The 18851-nt window shown below is 43.0% G+C and overlaps 2 protein-coding genes across 4 annotated transcripts in view; one reads left to right on the forward strand and one right to left on the reverse strand.

The window, feature by feature from the left end:
- The window catches only part of mrtfbb (myocardin related transcription factor Bb), a 32067-nt gene extending 16325 nt beyond the window's left edge, over positions 1–15742 (reverse strand). For both annotated transcript variants that reach the window (XM_086133460.1, XM_086133461.1), the window contains exons 1-3: positions 15593–15742; positions 13918–14007; positions 4694–4850 (exon numbers count right to left, since the gene is read on the reverse strand). In XM_086133460.1, the coding sequence (XP_085989586.1) occupies positions 4694–4710 (17 nt within the window). In that variant the 5' untranslated portion in view covers positions 4711–4850; positions 13918–14007; positions 15593–15742. The remainder of the gene's footprint in view (positions 1–4693; positions 4851–13917; positions 14008–15592) is intronic.
- On the forward strand, positions 8170–17362 carry shisa9b (shisa family member 9b). Of its 2 annotated transcripts, none has more exons than XM_086133463.1 (4): positions 8170–8942; positions 9819–9925; positions 12903–13043; positions 14839–17362. In XM_086133463.1, the coding sequence occupies exons 1-4, from the start codon at positions 8431–8433 to the stop codon at positions 15210–15212; spliced, it is 1134 nt and encodes a 377-aa protein (XP_085989589.1). In that variant the 5' UTR covers positions 8170–8430; the 3' UTR covers positions 15213–17362. The 2 variants fall into 2 exon arrangements, with proteins under 2 accessions (XP_085989589.1, XP_085989590.1); XM_086133464.1 differs by having other exon boundaries at positions 14842–17362.
- The last annotated feature ends 1489 nt before the right edge of the window (positions 17363–18851 follow it).

The following is an 18851-nucleotide window of genomic DNA, read 5'->3' on the forward strand; positions in this document are numbered from 1 at the left end:
GTTTACATGAGGCCAGGCGCAGTTCTGACGTTACATTAGATGTACTCGCATGCGTTTTGCAATTTCTGAGGTTTGAAAAGAAAAAAAAATTAATTACTGTTTCCAGGCCAGCACACTAAAGGTCCATTTTTATTTTTCAAGCTCACAAATCTTAATGGATACATAATTATAGTGTAAGAAGCTGTTGGAGCATATAATTAGGGGCTCTTTTTTTTCAGCCCGTCATTCTATTTGGCCAGAGGAAAGAGATGGTATCACCATTAACTGGAAAACAGCATAAACTCAACAACGTCAATCCGGCGAGCAATAATCATAATACAAATAAGTCCAAATGATCATGTCTTGCTTAAGATAAACTGACAGCTGATGACAAAATTATGTATTGTTAAGTGATTTCGAAGTGTCCAGAATGATTCCTTCGCGAATTACCGAAACAGCAGAACGTAAATCTGGGTACTACACACGTACCGACAATCGGGCCAAATTTGAGCATTTTACCTCGCTTGTGATGAAAGTTAGCAACGGCTCGATTATCAGATGTCGCTGAAACATTTTCTGGGCCAATTATACTGTGGTGTGGGAAGTGTGTGGAGTGATTTTTCTTCTTCTAATACTCGCTTTCCTTCTTTGTATTTTTTGGCAGTCTGGATGCTCTGTGACACAATTCTGCCTCTGCAGCACCGCATATTCGCAGTTTCCGAATTCACCTATTTGCAGACTTTTGGGGGAAGAACAAAAAAATCTGTAACATGGCAAAAAATTCCCAAATTCCAAAATCAGTATAGGTGTTCCGTACTTTAGGTACTGCGGGATATCAGTTGAATGGTGTTCCTCAGGGCGGTCATCTCGGACCAATATCTTTTGAGTTCAAATAAAAGCTGTGAAGTAGCATGCGAGGACTCCAACATCGCTGACCGCGACACATTCTTGGCATGTTTTGTATGCTGGGGAAAAGATAATTTGCTTCTTTGGAAGGCAGGCTAGAATATAACTTTATGCTCTCTGGAGAGATGTTTAGAACCCCCACGTGGGAACTCTCCGCTGCATTACATATCTCACATTAGAATAGTAGAAATAGAATATCTTTCAGGAGGATGCAGGCGAGAAATGAACTATGTCAAAGGGCTCATGCATACCCACTTTTAAGACGCTGTCATCGCTCTGCTGCCAACTCACTCTCTGAGCCAGCTCTGGGAACGCGTCAATGTTCCCCCGATTACAGACATTTCCTTCCTGCGCCATATGCAGCCATGCCAGGAATGGCTGCACTATTTACTCAGGCCCGAAGCAAGTTGAGTCCAGATCCCACACCCACATGGCATTTGCATCACGGCGTGCAAAGGCCACGGGCTTTCCTTGGGTGGGGGGGGGGGGGGCACACAAGAAAAAAAAATCTATGTCATTCTTGTTTTGGTTTGTCGGGATGCATTCGGATGACTCAAGCAGCTTATGTCATATGAGTTGCGGGACCCCAGTGATTCCGATTTTTCTCTTGAAGATATATCCGTCGTGGTGACGAAGAAAATGTATATTGAACTGATTATTTCACTGGAAACATTGGCGATTTGAAACCAAACATTGGAGGTTTGACAACTAGTTTGGATCTAATGGGAACATTTTTGTTTTGATAGGGCTCAATGTGATGTTTCTAATAAATCACTGTGCCGCAAAATAACCAAAAGCAGTATCAATATGAGACAAACAGAAGACCCCGAAGAACATTAGCTAATGTGGTTTAGAATGTGTCTTAAAAAAAACCCAAAAAGGATACACGGTTCCTGTACATTTGTTTTGGGAGCTGCGGGAGCTAAAAAAAAAAAAAAAAAAAGATGTGGCAAAGCTAAAATTCAACAACACATTCATCACTGTGGAGAATAAACTGATAAAATGTCTCCCTGAATTATTAGCTGCTCAAAGTTTGCTTTTCACAACTCTCATATAACACGCTCTGGAGGCCTGACCAAAACATGCCAAATGCACAGACCACTGCTGCCCTCTACTGTGACACAAACTGTATGTGCAGTTTTAGCCAATGCGGTCATTTTTTCCTCAAATTCTATTGAAAATGTGGACATTTGGAACACTGAATTATTGGAAAGTGAAGCAAAGTTCCCAAGATGTCCTGAATGAGCTGAATATTTTTGCCGTTTGAAATGGTTCGAATTGGTCGAGACACGTGGAAGGAGTCGGCGAATTTGTAAAACTGCTCTTCAGCATTCACACGAAAAGACAGAAGGTTGCATTGACGTCTTGGAGAACTTGAGCCAATCCGTTTCCTTTGTTGTGTGATTAAATGACATCTGACTCAATGCCTTTCTTTATTACCTTTTTTTTTTCTATCGCCAAATATAAAAAGCTTTTTATGAAGCCATCAGCGCGAGATAATTTGATTTTACCCGGCAATTGTCAAAAGTGAAATTATCAAGACGTTCTTAAATCTCGAACCATGCTATTAGAATGGGCCATAATAAAGGGCGCCTCATCATAAATTCATATATGCTATACTTGTGAAAAGGGGTGGACATGAAAGTTGATATGAGAGTGAGTTATTAGGAAGCATCTGCACTCATCTAATCCATGCAAAAGTCTGCCTTTATGGAGCAAAATAATGCATACTTTTGATATTATCCAAACGAGATCATGTAAATTAAATGTGTTATTGAGGTTCGCACTGTGCCGCATCAACAAAGAGCTGCTAAATGCACTGCAATAGCTATGGGGAGGGCGGCCCGGTAGTCCAGTGGTTAGCGCGTCGGCTTCACAGTGCAGAGGTACCGGGTTCGATTCCAGCTCCGGCCTCCCTGTGTGGAGTTTGCATGTTCTCCCCGGGCCTGCGTGGGTTTTCTCCGGGTGCTCCGGTTTCCTCCCACATTCCAAAAACATGCATGGCAGGTTGATTGGAAGCTCTAAATTGTCCCTAGGTGTGAGTGTGGGCGTGGATGGTTGTTCGTCTCTGTGTGCCCTGCGATTGGCTGGCAACTGATTCAGGGTGTCCCCCGCCTACTGCCCGAAGACGGCTGGGATAGGCTCCAGCACCCCCCGCGACCCTAGTGAGGATCAAGCGGTTCGGAAAATGGATGGATGGATAGCTATGGGGAAATGGGTATGACTGCAAAAATGAAAACGGAGAACTATTAGAACATCAAAATAATCACTGATGGTGTGTACAAGCTTGCTCGACTGTGACAGTGGCTGGATGCTGTCATTTGGCCGATAACCTTCAATTCCACCCCACCCTTGTCTGTAGAGGTGCCACATTTAAAAAAAATGTGGTTTGGCCTTATTATCAATTTCAAAAAATGGTGAATAATTTTTTAAAATATATATTTTATATATATATATTTTTTTTTTTTTTACTTGAGTTCTATCACGCATTATATCAACACTGTGAGATGTATCATTAATTTTGCTCCCTCGTGAAATGAAATGTGTTTCTCATTTCACATTTTCAAGGCATATCTGTGAGTGTGTGTGTGTGTGTGTGCGTGTGCGTTTGTATGCATGCATGTGTGTGTTTGGCACAAGCTCCCTATTGCAAATTAAATGTGTTCATTGGGCTGCCCATGTATCTGCATGTTTTCCGATTCCATTTGGAGGTGATGATGGAAACACCTGCGACTAATCTCGCCCCCAACCCCTCCCTGGGTCTCATTTAGCCATCATACGTGTGTGTGTGTGTGTGTGTGTGTGTGTGTGCGCGCGTGCGCATGCCAAAATTGTGCTGCCGTGCTTGTCAGACAGATGAGCTTTGCCGCAGTTGAAGGGAAAAAAAATGTGGTCTGAAAATAGGCCTGATCGAAGCGCCGTGTTTCACATTACATCGCACCGACTCGAGACCTCAGCGAGACCTCACCCAGTGTCCTCTGTCACTTTCGGGGCTCTCCTCCGACCGAACGAGATGATACCATTCAAGGTCAAGTCACAATTACATCTCTTCATGTGCATGAGGGCTTTTCTTGTTTGTGTACACTTCCAGATTAAAAAAAAAAAGTTAGTGGTATACTGTGTTTTATAAAAGTCATACTTTTTTTAATATTGATGTTGGAACAGGATAATAATGTAATACGTTCTCAAATTAAGAAGTCATATTTTCAAGAAAAAAAAAGTATTTGTTTTGAAATAAACACTCAGGTTCCAGAAGTGTTGTGTATTTTTGTGTTTCATATTTTTTTAGATTGAAGATGAAACAAATAAGAAAAAGTTGTGGCTTTTTTCTCTATTTTCTTTTTTTTTTTTTTAGATTAACGTTGTTATCATATGGATATATTTTCTATTATTTTCTAGACAGAAAAAAGTGTATTTTCAAGATCAAAAGTTGAACGTTTTTCAAATCAAATATCACCAGAGCAAAACAAAATCAGTATTTGGGCATGTGAACAACCAAATTATCAGCAGGGAAGCATTGAATGGTTTGCATGTCTGTATTGCCTTTTTGAATTGATATTATATTATTTTTAATACTCCTACTTTGCCACATGTCTGGCACTATTAACACATTTATTGAAGGGTAGCCGATGCATTTTATGAAATAATTCTTATTTATGGGATTCAGCCAACTCTTCAGAAAGATCTCCCGTCAACAAAAAAAAAAAGGGGTTCAAATATTTACATTGTTGGACAATTTAATTAAGGATAAATGAAATGTCTGCCTGACAAATCCACCTGTGACCTTTCAAACCATACAGCAGCCTACCTCCTCGAGCTGTCCATCTCATCGTAATGATGCACAGCTGCGATAGCAGATCACGAAGGATCAGGCCCGCATCTGTTCTGGCGGTCATCGCGGCCGATTCGTCTTTTACGTGGCGCCGTTTCCCGTGTTCTCTACCGCCTCTTTGATTGCGTGCCCGCTGAAGAGGAAGACAAAAGGGAAAAAATGTCAACGCACGTCGTGTCGCCATGTTTCATGATCACTTCTCATCTATCTGTACTCGTCTTTCAATTTGATGTTGATGGGGACATATGATGGAAAATGTCGGGGTGTCATGGTAACAAAAACTGAATTTTGCATTTCCAATTTTGCAAAATCGAATGATATCAAGCACAATATGTACAAAAAGTATGGACGAAAAAAAAAAAACAGATACACTGTCTACTTTTGTGAAACACAAACAAGTAGCAGCAGCTTATGTAAGGAAGCAGCTTGTGTGTGAAGGAATCAGGCAGTTAGTTATTTAGGGAGCTTGTGTGTATAATATTGCCTATTGTGACCCTATTCTGTAAATTAACACTTCTGAAGTCCTACTTCCTGTCAACCTTTTTCTCCACTCCGATATTTAAAGCATCCGCTTTCAAAGAACAGATAAATATAGCGGTCCAAATGAGCAGAATTAGATTAGACCGACTTTGAACGGAAGCAGACTTCGGCGTGGATCACAGAAAGTTATGAATATTCCGCATGTCGACGGCGGCATCAAAGTCTTTTGGAGCGTGTCACGAGGGTGTCACGCAGGAATTCAACATTCATGTTAATCACCTTACTCCACTGTCGTGGACTGTAATCTCTATTAGCAACATATTCGAATGCCTATTTCTTATGTACAAAAAAACGAGGCCTCTGTGTCATTCCACAAAAACCCTTGCATATTTCATTACGCTCCCCCCTCCCACAACCCCTTTAGTGTAGAATTACAACACGGCAGTCGGCCCACCTGATCCCACATTAAAGGACGCCACACCAGGCACATTTCATTTAGCTGTCATGTTCTCACTGCATTTTATTTTGTACCGTATTTTCCGGACTATAAGTCGCAGTTTTTTTCATAGTTTGGCCGGGGGTGCGATTTATACTCTGGAGCGATTTATATGTGAAATTATTAACAAATGATTATGATTATTTCACGTGTTATTTTCACATTAAACCACAAGGGGGCGCTCTCGGTCTGTGTTGATAAATCGATGATGAGTCTGACGTAAGCGACGTAGAAGAGGAAGAGGCGCATCGTCTACCTCCCGAGTTGGGGGAATTGTTTAAAAATGACACCGAGGATGAAGATTTCATTGGATTTACTGATTTGGAGTGAAACTGATGGAGTGAAACTGTTAGCATGTTCTTTATGCTAGAGTTATCTGAATAACTCTTAATATGTTACGTCTTTACTGACATTACCAGGCATGTCAGTCATGTAACGTTAGTACACCGTACACTTATTCAGCCTGTTCTCTATTTTATTTTAAATTGCCTTTCAAGATGACATGTATGTTTTTGGTGTTGGATTTTATCAAATAAATTTCCCCCAAAAATGTGACTTATACTCCAGTGCGACTTATGTTTTTTCCTTCTTAATTAAGCTTTTTTTTTTGGCTGGTGCGATTTATAATCCGCAGTGACGTATAATCCGAAAAATACGGTAGAAGGAAATTGTACAAAAAAAAAAAAAAAAAAAGCAAAAGTACTGTAGGGTATGACGTAACCTAAATTAGCGTGTTAGCTGGAGCACACCTTGGTCTCATGAAGTGACTCACTAGGCTAATGCAGTCGCAAATTTTTATATAGATACACACACATATATGCATACACATATCTATCTATATGTACATACTGTATATACATATAATTGGGGCGTTAAGACAACCTTGATGCTTCTTCTTCCCAAAATGAAGCCGTCCCTACGTGAGCGGCGCCGACTCAAAAAGTGTCAGTAATGCTCTCTTTAGCCATAGGACCGAGCTAGTTCAAGGCTACGACGTCTGTTCTTTGACCAGGTGGCCTTTTCGCAGTGGGGAGTGGTCCTCCTGACTGAAGCCGTGCTGTTCGCACTTGAAAGCAAATCAAAAAGTCCTTCAGGGAACGAGAACTATTTATAGGAGATGTACGAGATGAAACAAGCCAAAAGTCCCCCGGTGGCCAATTGTAAATAAAAGTAGCCTCCCACCGCGAAGATGATTCAACATCAAATAATGCAAAAACAAAAAAAAGAGATTTCTCAAGTGGCAGATGGCAAGCATCCTTTCTCCAATCAGAAAAAAAAAACTTCCTCTAAAAATAAACTGCTGAGTAGTTTTTTTCTTTTCTTCTTGCTTTCTTTTTTAGCAGAAGCATGAGTGTCAGCCGCTTTTGTTCTGAAAGATCACACTGGCACCGTTGTGAGACGTGACACGATGTCTATTCAATGGCAGGAACGGTAAACAACAATATGAGATGATTATGATGGTTGTAGTTTGCTCGCTGACGTTCCACTGTGCACTTTCCCTCTACGGAGCTCTGAAATGGCCAATGTTACAGAATGAAAATGACAATGACTTTTTGGATCAGGGCATCTGCAGGTTGAAGCCAAAGTTAAAGAAGATATATGGAAAATGTACTCTGAGATGTAAATGAGATCAATTTTTAATTAGTTCTCCAACCAAGCCCTTTACTCAAAATAATCTGAAATCATCTTTTGACATTGACAATGAATTTGTTTATCCGTTCCAGCCAGAGATCCATTTGGTAAGTATGTCACGCCTTGAACGTAAAATTCACAAGTACGAACGGGACAATCAAACGCCTGGTGCATTTTTAAAGGACAATAAAATTCTAACGTCGCTGTACAAGAAGTGGGGGACATTGAAGCCTGACCGTCAGTCAATCACATGGCACTTATTGACAAGCAGACATTCACACTCATGTTGGTGCTTCAGGACAAATGAGAAGACGCAGAGAATAGCAACTAATGGACGAACATAAAAAAGAGGGAAACGAGATTCAAACGTGTGAGCTCTCAACTGTGAGGCATGGGTGCTCACCACTAGGCTACCATTCTGCTTAAAACAAACATCAACTTGAAGAGGAAGATCTAAAATAATTGCACAACAGAAAGCGACCCCGGATAAGCGGTGGAAAATGGATGGAAAGCTCCATCTACAATTTTGCTTTTAACTCATTCAATACCAGCTAATTCTGGACCCAGTCTGAAAAGACGTTTAAAAACGTCTTTGGGAGTGAATGAGTTAATCAAGCAAACGTTTTTGTTTGCATTTTGTTAAAAATCTCTCTCTCACACACTCACACACACACCCACGCACACGCGCGCACACACACACACACACACACACACACACACACACACACACACACACACACACACACACACACACACACACACACACACACACAGGCTCCACCTCTCTCCTGTGCATCTTCCCTCACCCAACTTGTATTGTCTGCTGCCACTCGGTACTGGAGAAAAGCAGCCTGAAGGAGGCTGACGACCTCCAGCGCAACCAAAGTAAGAGAAAATCACCGCTCCTCCTCCATTCCTGCTTCGTCACAACCGAACCAGAACTAATAGACTGCATTGCATCGAGGAGTACCAATGCACGCACGGTGTTTTGGATTGGCGCATGGCAAGTTGCATCCACAACACTTTTACGCACGTCTCTCCAGGCGGAGGATGTGAACGCGTCCACGTGCGTGGAGGGGAACAAAACAAACCAAAGTGAGCGAAGATGCGCGGCGCCGAGCTGCTGCTCGCTTACGTCCTCGCCAAAGCGGCCGTGCGCCACGCGGACTGCCAGGGGGAGCGCCCGGCGGATGACTTGGTGCTGGTGAGCGGATACAACGAGTCGGCGGAGTCCGTGACGAGCAGCGCAACGGAGAGCCCGCACACGGAGGACAAATGCCGCGGCTACTACGACGTGATGGGCCAGTGGGACCCGCCCTTTGTGTGCCAGACGGGCAACTACCTGTACTGTTGCGGCACGTGCGGCTTCAGGTTCTGCTGCGCCTTCCGCAGCTCCCGGCTGGACCAGACCACCTGTAAGAACTACGACACGCCGCCGTGGATGATGACCGGCAGACCGCCGTCAAAGGTGGATGTGGCGCAGGATTCCGCCAAGGACAAGACCAACATGATCGTGTATGTCATCTGCGGGCTGGTGGCCATCATGGCACTGATTGGCATCTTCACCAAGCTGGGGCTGGAGAAGACGCAGCGGCCAAACCAAGAAAACATGCCACAGTATGACTTGATATCCAGCTTATTTCTAGAGCTACTGCATCAAAACTTGTCCAAAAATGCATTCACAGGCTGTCAACTGCATGCCAAAGCAACAGATGCCGCTCTAAGGCCAACTAATCTAAGCCAATGTATCTTCATTTTGTAACATCTAAAATTATGCAGTACTTTGCTATCCTCATATTATCATAATTCAATTTCAGGAGCATAGTCGCACGTTGAGCAAAAATAAGGCAGTGGATTAATTCCTCATGAGCATATTTACTAAAACTGCAAGCCACTTTAATAAGACAGTTTGACGTAATTCAATTCAACTGTATTGGGGACTTGTGACTTCAAATTTGCACCTAAATAAAGGTTTGAAAACAAATACTTCGAATAGCCAACTAGAAAGGCACACGTTGTACATGATTTCATCAATAAAAATTTTAAAATCCTCACTTAATTTGCTCCAAATATTTTGCCAAACTTGTGCACTTAGTAGCCGTGACTTTGTGTATCCACTTTATTTTCACGTTAACTCAATTTGACACAGAAACACAACTAACTCCCTGACAATGCAGGATTTAACCTTCATCACATGACTCTACTACAACTCTACCGGTCACAATCTCCACCACCATAAGAAATAAACTTTTCTCCACATGAAAGCGCATTCCCAGACTGTGAAGTGCATGCCAAAGCAACAGGTGGCGCTATAGCCCCAACTGTTGATTCACCAAAACCAATCGCAAAAGCAAAGTCAATTTCAGGAAAAAGACCAGATGATATCAGGAAAGTACACAAAAAATTTTAAACTACAGCATTTCATATTTCCGTTTGCATCCTTTCGAATCTGTTTGGATATTTGTATTACACGTACAGTATTTGTCTTTGCAGAGCTTTGGCGCATGTGACCCGTCATCCCGCTTCAGAACATCCGGACGAGATAAGCCTGGGCCTGCACTATGAGAACATGCAGACAAGAGTCGCAATAAACAGTCTACGTAAGTGTCAGGAGCAACGCACTTATTCATCTTCTTCCTGATCGGACTTGTAAAATAGTTTTGACATTGCATAAAATACTGCACCATTATTTTAAAAAATCCAGCAATATGTGTAGGGTTGCACCATCCCATAAAAAAACAAAAAACAAAACGATAACTCCCAATGTATTCCCTCAAACCCGATGTCTGTTGCAGTACTAAGACTGACCTATGAGAGGCAGCATGGTGTCACAGGGCATCTAGATTGCCGAAAATCCAAAGAAGAAGAAAGAGACAACGTAACAGTCAGATGTAGAATAATCAGTGGAATTCCGTTTCACATCACTATCACGTGTGCCTTGGCCGAACTTGTCACTGACCACACATAAGAATTTATGATATCGAGACCTTTAACCTTTTCAGTTGTTAGCATGGACTATTTTCTGAGCAGATCAGGGAGTGAAGATGACTGAGCACACCGCGCACCACAAAATAATTGCCTTGGATGAAATACGTGACAGTTGATAATCAGGACTTTGTTGGCTTTGATCAGGAAGTGGAGAGGCTAGAAATCAGTTCTGATTTTCAGTACATGTTTACCACAGTAAACATTTTGTTGAAGGTGAGCAGTGCAGCTTAATTACACTGACAACAGCAGTTGTTCCCATGACGACAGTGGGGTGAGGCGATATTTTTGTCTCATGGATCTGTCAGGTTTCCACTGCAGCCGTGCTAAGCAACAGTTGTGCAGAAACCTGTTGAATTATTTGAACAAGTAGCAAAAATGCGAGCAGAGTTCGCACACCCTGCCCACATAAATATTAGCAGTTTAGTCGCTATTAACTCGCCGGCAGCCATCGGATAAAAGCAGCAATCAATCGTGTCGGGGAAGTTAGCTAACGCAATAAAAATCTGGTTTTTCTCAATTTACGTTGTCCTGCATGTGTGGCAATTTAATGCCCATCTGGTGTATGGTCGTGTCTAAACCACGAAAAATTGTCACAGTGCGCTAAAATGACTCAGACGTGCAACAATTCAGAGCTGAAAGGAGTTTTGTCATCGGGACTATGAGGCGCGTTTGGCAGACGCAATTCTGGTTGCGGCCAGTTTGTAGCTCAGCCTCCATATCTGTTAGCGTCACACTTAACAGGCCTCAGATGACGTTGCCCGAAAATAGTTGGGACCTTGTAACTCTAACTCACCTGAGAAAACAAAATAAATACTTGTGTCAAACGTTTTACGAGTCCCATGGACGCGTCTATCAGCGACAACAAGCGTCTCGAACCTCACGAGGCAACAGCGGCCTACTTTTTGACATGAGAGCCGCAACTCTGACGGTACTCTGTCAACGCGTTAAAAGAAGACAAACAACTAGACGTGCAGTTCAGCATTCTGGGAATAGAAAAACATGTGTCACATGTTTACGAAAGCCCTTGTCGTTCATTTATTCATCCATTGGCAGTTGCTTCGACGCAAAAAGAACACATTTTTCACCACGCTATGTTCAGCTCTGTCAGGTCGAAACCCTGACAGTCAAGGAATTTAGTCAGACTTCAGGTCCACGATAGAGACTCACAATTGTCAGTGAAGAAATCGTTGCGTGTGGTGTGCACTTGCCCATTTTTTCCTTTGTCATGTGCGGTGTGGCTCAAATGTAAAACGGATGTTTAAAATCGGTATGTGATCAAAGTTTTAGAAGACAAGTTTGAAGTCGAGTCATGCGCATGGCAGAATACAGAAAATGACTTTGGCCCACTTAGGCTTTAATTGTATGAAAGTAAAGCAGGTCAACAAGTGGAAAGGATTTGTCTGACAAAGCAAAGTTGGTTCAGCCCGCGACGGCGCAGTGACTGGTTTGGTCACCACCCCAACAACCACCGTCTCCCACATGTGTCTTGAGGTCTGTTATAAATGTGTACGTCTTTTTTTTTTTTTTTTTTTTTGTAATGTGCCTATATGTGCTGAGTTTTTTTTCCCCATTACCTGTTGAAGTCAATGTTGTTGTTGTGTACTTTTGTGCATGTGCGATGACAATAAAGATCCATTCATTCATTCATTCATTCATTCTGGTCTCACTGGTGTGATTGGTCAGTGGTAAGGAAAAACTGGAAGTGAACCTTCGGTGATTGTAAACGATCATGGGAGTTGTATTTTGTTTGGGAAGGTGCGGTCTGAATCCTGTTTTGGAGCGCTTAGATGTGTTGAAGTCAAAACCGGTCATCAAACCCATCGTCTGCATCATAAGGCGAGACGGTGTCGGCGATGAGAGACTCTTTCCGCATTAATTAGCACAGTCTCTTGCTGACCAGTGGGGAATAAGAGCCTCATTAACCTCATTCTGGATTAATGATCTGTTTTTCCACAGGAATCCTACAGCCACGAACGGCCGAATCAAATTGCTCAATCTCGAACAATGGGATTGGATCTTAATCTTGAAAACAGTCGCGATGCAGGCTTGATTGATTCCGCTCATGAGTCGATGACAACGAACGGTTTATCAAATCAGGATTGATCATCTCACATCTGAATTTAGCGCTTATTTTGAAAACTATGGGGATTTACTTTCCTGCGACTTTCTAAGCATCTGTTGGTGTCATGGCAGGGCCACGACAGGGAGGGGGGCGGGGGGGGGGGGGGGGGGGAGACAGTCCATTGGCTGCACAGCCATTAATTACACAGAAGCCGTGCGTAGGATTGGGAAAGCAGCCACAATACTCCAGCTGCACCCGCGAAAGGGCCCGTCGCTGTATAGCGCACAAACTATACCCAGATCTTAAACATTCGCACTCCTGAGCCCGATGTCTTCATCGCAATATAAATGATTAGGAAAAGTTTACACAATAGTTAAGAAGTAGCCGAGCTTTCTTCTATGTCTTCCTCTACGACTCTTTCTTCTTCTTCTTTTCCGGCAACAAGGTTGCTGTGCAGGGTCAGTCGATGGCGATATGCTTATCTGCAGTTGCTACTATTTTGCCCATCCCAGTGTTCACTTTTTCAGACAGCCCCCAGATGAACAACGCCACGCCTGCCTCGCCTCTGCTCACCGAGCCATATGCACTGTTGGCTTCGATCAGCAGCCCCTACGAGCCGCAGACGTTGGTCAAGGACCTCAACAAGTACTCCACCCTCAAGGCTGTCGGTAAGAATGCAAACAAAACTTGAATGTACAATGAATCAATTAACAGAACGATCAGGATTTTTTTTCTTTAAAACTCATTCACTCCCAAAGACGTTTTTAAACGTCTTTTCAGACTTGGTCTAGAATTGGCTGGTACTGAATGAGTTACGGGCAGTTTTTCTAGTTGCTCCAAATATCTAGAAACCTTCCTTCCCTCACATTTAATCAATAGGCTGTCAAGGTCCGGAGGGAGAGGAAGCAGAGGGTATTTATAGGATGTGTTTGTTGATCGTCTCAAGTGACCATTTTGGAACTGATCCGGCATAAGTCGGCATTTGGAACAAGACGCAATTGTCTCGACGTGAGAGAGCCGCCAAAACCTTCAAGCGGACTGAAAATACAAGCGCTTTCCAAGGTGGCGCAAAAAAAAAAAAAAAAGGATGTTAAAAAACAGGTCGGAAAGCAGACGTCAATATCGATCCACATCCTGAAGCGCAACAGCATGCCTTTTTGAACGCTCTCTCTGGGGGGAGCGTTTTGGACTACGCAGCTGAAGCTCCTCCGACTCCGCGGAAGTGCGCGTCGAGCAAACAGATAATTAGGGGTGCTCAAAAATAGAGCAGATCTTAGCTAATGAGCTCGAGGACAGGAGGCAATCAAGAGAACCCAAAACGCAAATGACTCGTGGCGAGTGGATACAACACAGCCACCCAAGTACAGTGCCAAGCCCGACACCTGGACAACGTGCGGACGTAGTTGTTGTTGTTAAGGATGCACAGTGGAACCTCGAATACAATCCAAAACAATTATGGATTTTGAAACAAAAGGAAATAATGACACCCGAAGGAATCCATTTCCTGTTAAAAATAGTGTTAATAATGAATTGTGTACTCACCCGAATCGTTAATGGCGTCATAAAGCCACACGGCAGCTGACTTTCGGGGGTCTGATGGGTTCTCGGTCTTTGTTGTTGACATCCTGCGCACTACGGGAATAATGATACAATTTTATACAAACGTGCACGCAAGGAGACAGTTGAACCTGATGGTTGCTTTCTAAAAAGTGTCTGCCTGTTTCTCCTTGGGGCGAAGCCGCATAGACGCACATCGACAGGCGGTTATCATCTGCCGCATGCAAATCTCGGTCCCTCAACCACAGACAACTTGATTTGTCTCACAGAAAATCAGAGTTGATTTTCTTAAATTTTTATCTAAGTGACAAAGAAGGTAAACACACATGTCACCAGACTAATTGTGTATGGCACAGAGGTGTTTTTCATACATATACCGTATTTTCCGCACTATAAGGCGCTTCGGAGTATAAGGCGCACCTTCAATCAATGGCCTATTTTTAAACGGTTTTCATATATTGGGCGCACCGCATTATAAGGCGAATAGATTAGAAGCTACAATAGTGGCTGTGGTTGCATTTTGCATCCAATAGATGGAGCTACACTAAAGGGAGTACAATACGGTGTAGCTTTAGTTAAATTGCACTAAAATGCTCCATCCATGAAATCAGAATATTTATCCATATATAAGGGGCATTGGATTATAAGGCGCACTGTCGGTTTTTGAGAACAATTAATGCTTTTCGGTGCGCCTTATAGTACGAAAAATACGGGATTGTATTTACTGTAATGTTAACTTGACTGCGCGAGCATAGGTTTGTGATCGACTTGAACGGGTTAAAACTTTTGTCCTGGTTCAGTTACGTCGCCGCCAGAGGCACAGAACTCCATCACCCACCACCTCTCTGGACCCGAGCTTTTGAGAACCACTTGAGTTCATCTGTCTCACTTTTCTCTCTCTGTCAGCAGAAAAAGCTAACGACGGCTTCTACACCAACCGCCGCCAAGTGCTGAGCGGAATAACAACGAAGGGCAGCCTTCCAATGGAGCATGTGGACGCGGAGCCCAGCAACCCGTACAGCCCGCCCAGACAGATGTCAAGCATGCAGAGCGTACGCAAGCACAAGAACCCGCGAAGCCACAGCTCCCAGTCGCTGTCCTTTGGCTCTTTTTCCAGCCCGGCCACGCCGAGACCTTGGGAGAGCAAAGACGTGCTGGGGCTGAGGCAGTGCTATGACCCGACCAATTTCTGCATCACGGGGAGGGAACTTCAGAACGTTCGCTTCCTGCCCCCGCAGCCCTATTTGGTCACCAACAGCAAGACGGAAGTGACAGTATGAAGTGAAGAAACGTCAAGTGCAGAAAGTGCTTGTGTAAAATACGACTGTGGACTGTTCAACAACATACAGCTGTGTGGACGGCATGGACAGCGTTCACGACAAAGGTTTGAATTCAAATGAGTGTTATCCAACAATAACATCATATCACAAATGCGAGATAAATAAAATACCCTCCAACGCCAACATAGACCTCCACCTAGGCCAAACTACAGTGGTACCCTGAGATTAGGGCTGAACAATTTATCGTTTTAGGATACAAATCGTGATCTGAGCAAATCATTTGGTGATCCTCAAAACCGCATTCTTTTTAAAGAGCTTTTAAACGAGGCAGATCTCACGGATTAGAAGCGGTATGCAAATTGTGGACAGGTCACACTTACCAAGCATCTCCGTGCTGGGCTTCAAAGTCGTCAACGTCCACGTCACGGAATCGTCCATCCTCAACAGTTTTTGCCACATGATTCGTTTTTCAATTCAACGGACATTGTGCTGCTCCTCGTGGTGCGCATGCCTTGGCCGCCTGGCAGTAGTTTTCTACAGACATCCAGAGATACATGGAGACGATCAATCCTCAGTAAATTTCAGTAAGATTAGTCGTTCTTTGCAGAGGTTAAATAATACATTAGACACTTGTAAGTATTGTTATATTATCTTTCTACATGTTTTGCTCCACTGCTTGTCTTCAAATATCTGTTGCTGAAAGGGTGATAAAACCGCGACACTGATGCTCTTGGCATTGTTAGACTTGAGGCATATGGACTTTCCTGAAGTAAAGGGTGTGTCATGAAACAGATTGAAGCTTTCCGCCTAGTTATAAAGTACACTGTGTTGACCGCCACCATACAGTGCTCGTACCTCACATTTTTGCCGGAAAGTCAAAGCGAAAAAACTAAACAAAAAAACAAACAAACAGATTTAAGACTAATAACTCTCGAGGCACCACTGAAATGTAGATTCATAAATTCCAAGAGCAAAAACAAAAAGGACAGAAATGACACAGACTGTTATGTATATTGCGTCACAAGTAAGCATCTATACATTCTCTAAAACTTTTGTGTCATTTACACGAGTGAAATGATCCAAATTCAGTGTGTTCTCTTGATTCAAAGCTGGGGTCATATTTTTACTTTCAACTAGTCAATGCTATTGAATGTTGTGAGCACGCTGTGTTATGCTATACCTTTTTACTCAGACAAAAAGATTGCTGTTTTTATGAAGAACTACATCGTCAAACTTTTTGCTGTTTTTCAGAAATGTACATTATACCTATTCCATGCACCCTATTTGTAACCGGTTGCTCTAATGAGTGCTTTTTTTTGCAGTACAAAGATTGATATCACACGTTCTCCAATAATAAGGAAAATGCCTTTTAATACGGCTATTATTTTAGTGACCAGTTAATTTTTGATGGTATGTACTGGGGAAATAACCAAAACAAGCTTTTGAGGTCAGTCATCGAGCAAAACGTCAGTTTGGAGGACTATTTGAAATCATTTTAATTCAAAGGGTGTCATAAATTCAATAATTTAACAGGTGTGGAGTTGACGAATTTAGAATAACAAGGACCAAATATAAGGGCGGCCCGGTAGTCCAGTGGTTAGCACGTCGGCTTCACAGTGCAGAGGTACCGGGTTCGATTCCAGCTCCGGCCTCCCTGTGTGGAGTTTGCATGTTCTCCCCGGGCCTGCGTGGGTTTTCTCCGGGTGCTCCGGTTTCCTCCCACATTCCAAAAACATGCATGGCAGGCTGATTAGATGCTCTAAATTGTCCCTAGGTGTGAGTGTGGGCGTGGATGGTTGTTTGTCTCTGTGTGCCCTGCGATTGGCTGGCAACTGATTCAGGGTGTCCCCCGCCTACTGCCCGGAGACGGCTGGGATAGGCTCCAGCACCCCCCGCGACCCTAGTGAGGATCAAGCGGTTCGGAAAATGGATGGATGGATGAAGGACCAAATATGACAGCAGCACGTAAAACGGAAAGACAGTCCAAAGGTTTGGAAATTACGGTGGATTGCAAAAACAGGGAATGTATTTTTAATCTCCCACCCCCACATTGTTTGATATTGTGAGTTTGTGTTTCACTGTGTTGCAGCAGTACAAAAATGTCACGCTTTTGTTCATTTTGCTATTAAAATATATTTTTTAATAGCAGACTGCCATGTGTCTGTGCGGTGTCTTGAAGCCGATTACAATGTTGTTCTTTATTCGATTGTTCGAGACCACGGGTGTCAAACTCATTTTTGTCGCGGGCCACATTGTAGTTAACGCTTTCCCTGAGAGTGAATTTTGTAAAACCATGGAAAAGTTGACATGATTTATTTGCTCTCGTGGGCCACACCAAATGATATGACCGGCCAGATCTGGCCCTCGGGCCTCAAGTTTGACACCAGTGTTCCAGACGGCGAAACATAATACAATTCCCTGCGACTCAAATCATTTGCTGTTGAAAGAAGTGAAGACAAAACTTCACGAACGGGAGATTCTCCCCTCCCATTAAAAATAATATTTATTGACTTACGCTCGATTGCTTGAGTTATACAAAAACAAAAAACATTGCTCACGTGGTATTTATTGTTCACGTTCTCCAGTCGCTATGTTTGTGGGGAGTTGTGAGTGGAGCCTCCGCGGCAGACGCGACGAAACGTTAGCCGTCCGCTGGGTATTCCAACTGCCGAGTTCAAGGGTAGACTGAGGGAAAGTCAAGATGTCTGGGAAGATGGGAGAAAGGAATCCTGAAACAGTGAGTGGCTGTGTTTGTGCTCATATGTTGAGAAGCAGACTGAGAATCTTGCCAGGATGTCAAGCCGAAAATAATCCCAACTATTCTTAGTTTTATGCTGTTGTTATATCGTCTTGACACCTTTGTGATGGGGTGAACGAGTCAGACAACAACTCAAGATCCTGAAAATATCTGTGATTGGATTATTTCGATAAAATAGTGTTAAGGTACATCGGTATAGCCTCCGAGGACACACAATGGCTTATATTGGCAAACAATCAATTGAATAGTTAGATTTTTTTTTAAATGAAAGCAAAGTGGATGTGAAGTGGTTTTAATTCCTTAACCCAAAGAATATCAGAAACCTTGCTGAAATACAGCGCTTTAATCCTTGTCCATAAAATTGAACTAAAGAAATATTTCAAACATCCCAAAGGCACCATTAGTTTTTTTTTTCCCCTCCTCCTTTTTATTGACCTACACTTCTGTCTATATTTATTCACTCCACTACCCTCAATGTGGAACAGGAGCCCTGGGCAACTGACTGTTAACACTCATCATAAAATTCTCATCCCATTCCAATGACACACTTTTACCTCACTTGCTTACCGGTTTACGTGTGACCAACTTGTCACAAATGGGTCATTTCGAGACTGGTGTCAATATGAAATACACCCGTGTAGTCGTAGGAAATCCAACACAAGAAATACAGTCAACCGTTAGAGGTAACTAGACAGGTATGGTCATAGGAATGTAGCATGACTAGTGCAGGAAAGGCACAAATTGTATAGTTGCGCTACCTAGTTGCGATGCTGGCGAATTACACGTTGGACCACCCATTCAAAAAAAAAAAAAAAAACATCTGTCTTAGATCATCGATCATAAAATGCCTCAATACAAAATTACGGTTGATGGAGCATGCC

Source organism: Hippocampus guttulatus, chromosome 16, assembly GCF_054856545.1.
Source record: "Hippocampus guttulatus isolate MCC_2025c chromosome 16, RoL_Hgut_1.0, whole genome shotgun sequence".
NCBI lineage: Eukaryota > Metazoa > Chordata > Actinopteri > Syngnathiformes > Syngnathidae > Hippocampus > Hippocampus guttulatus.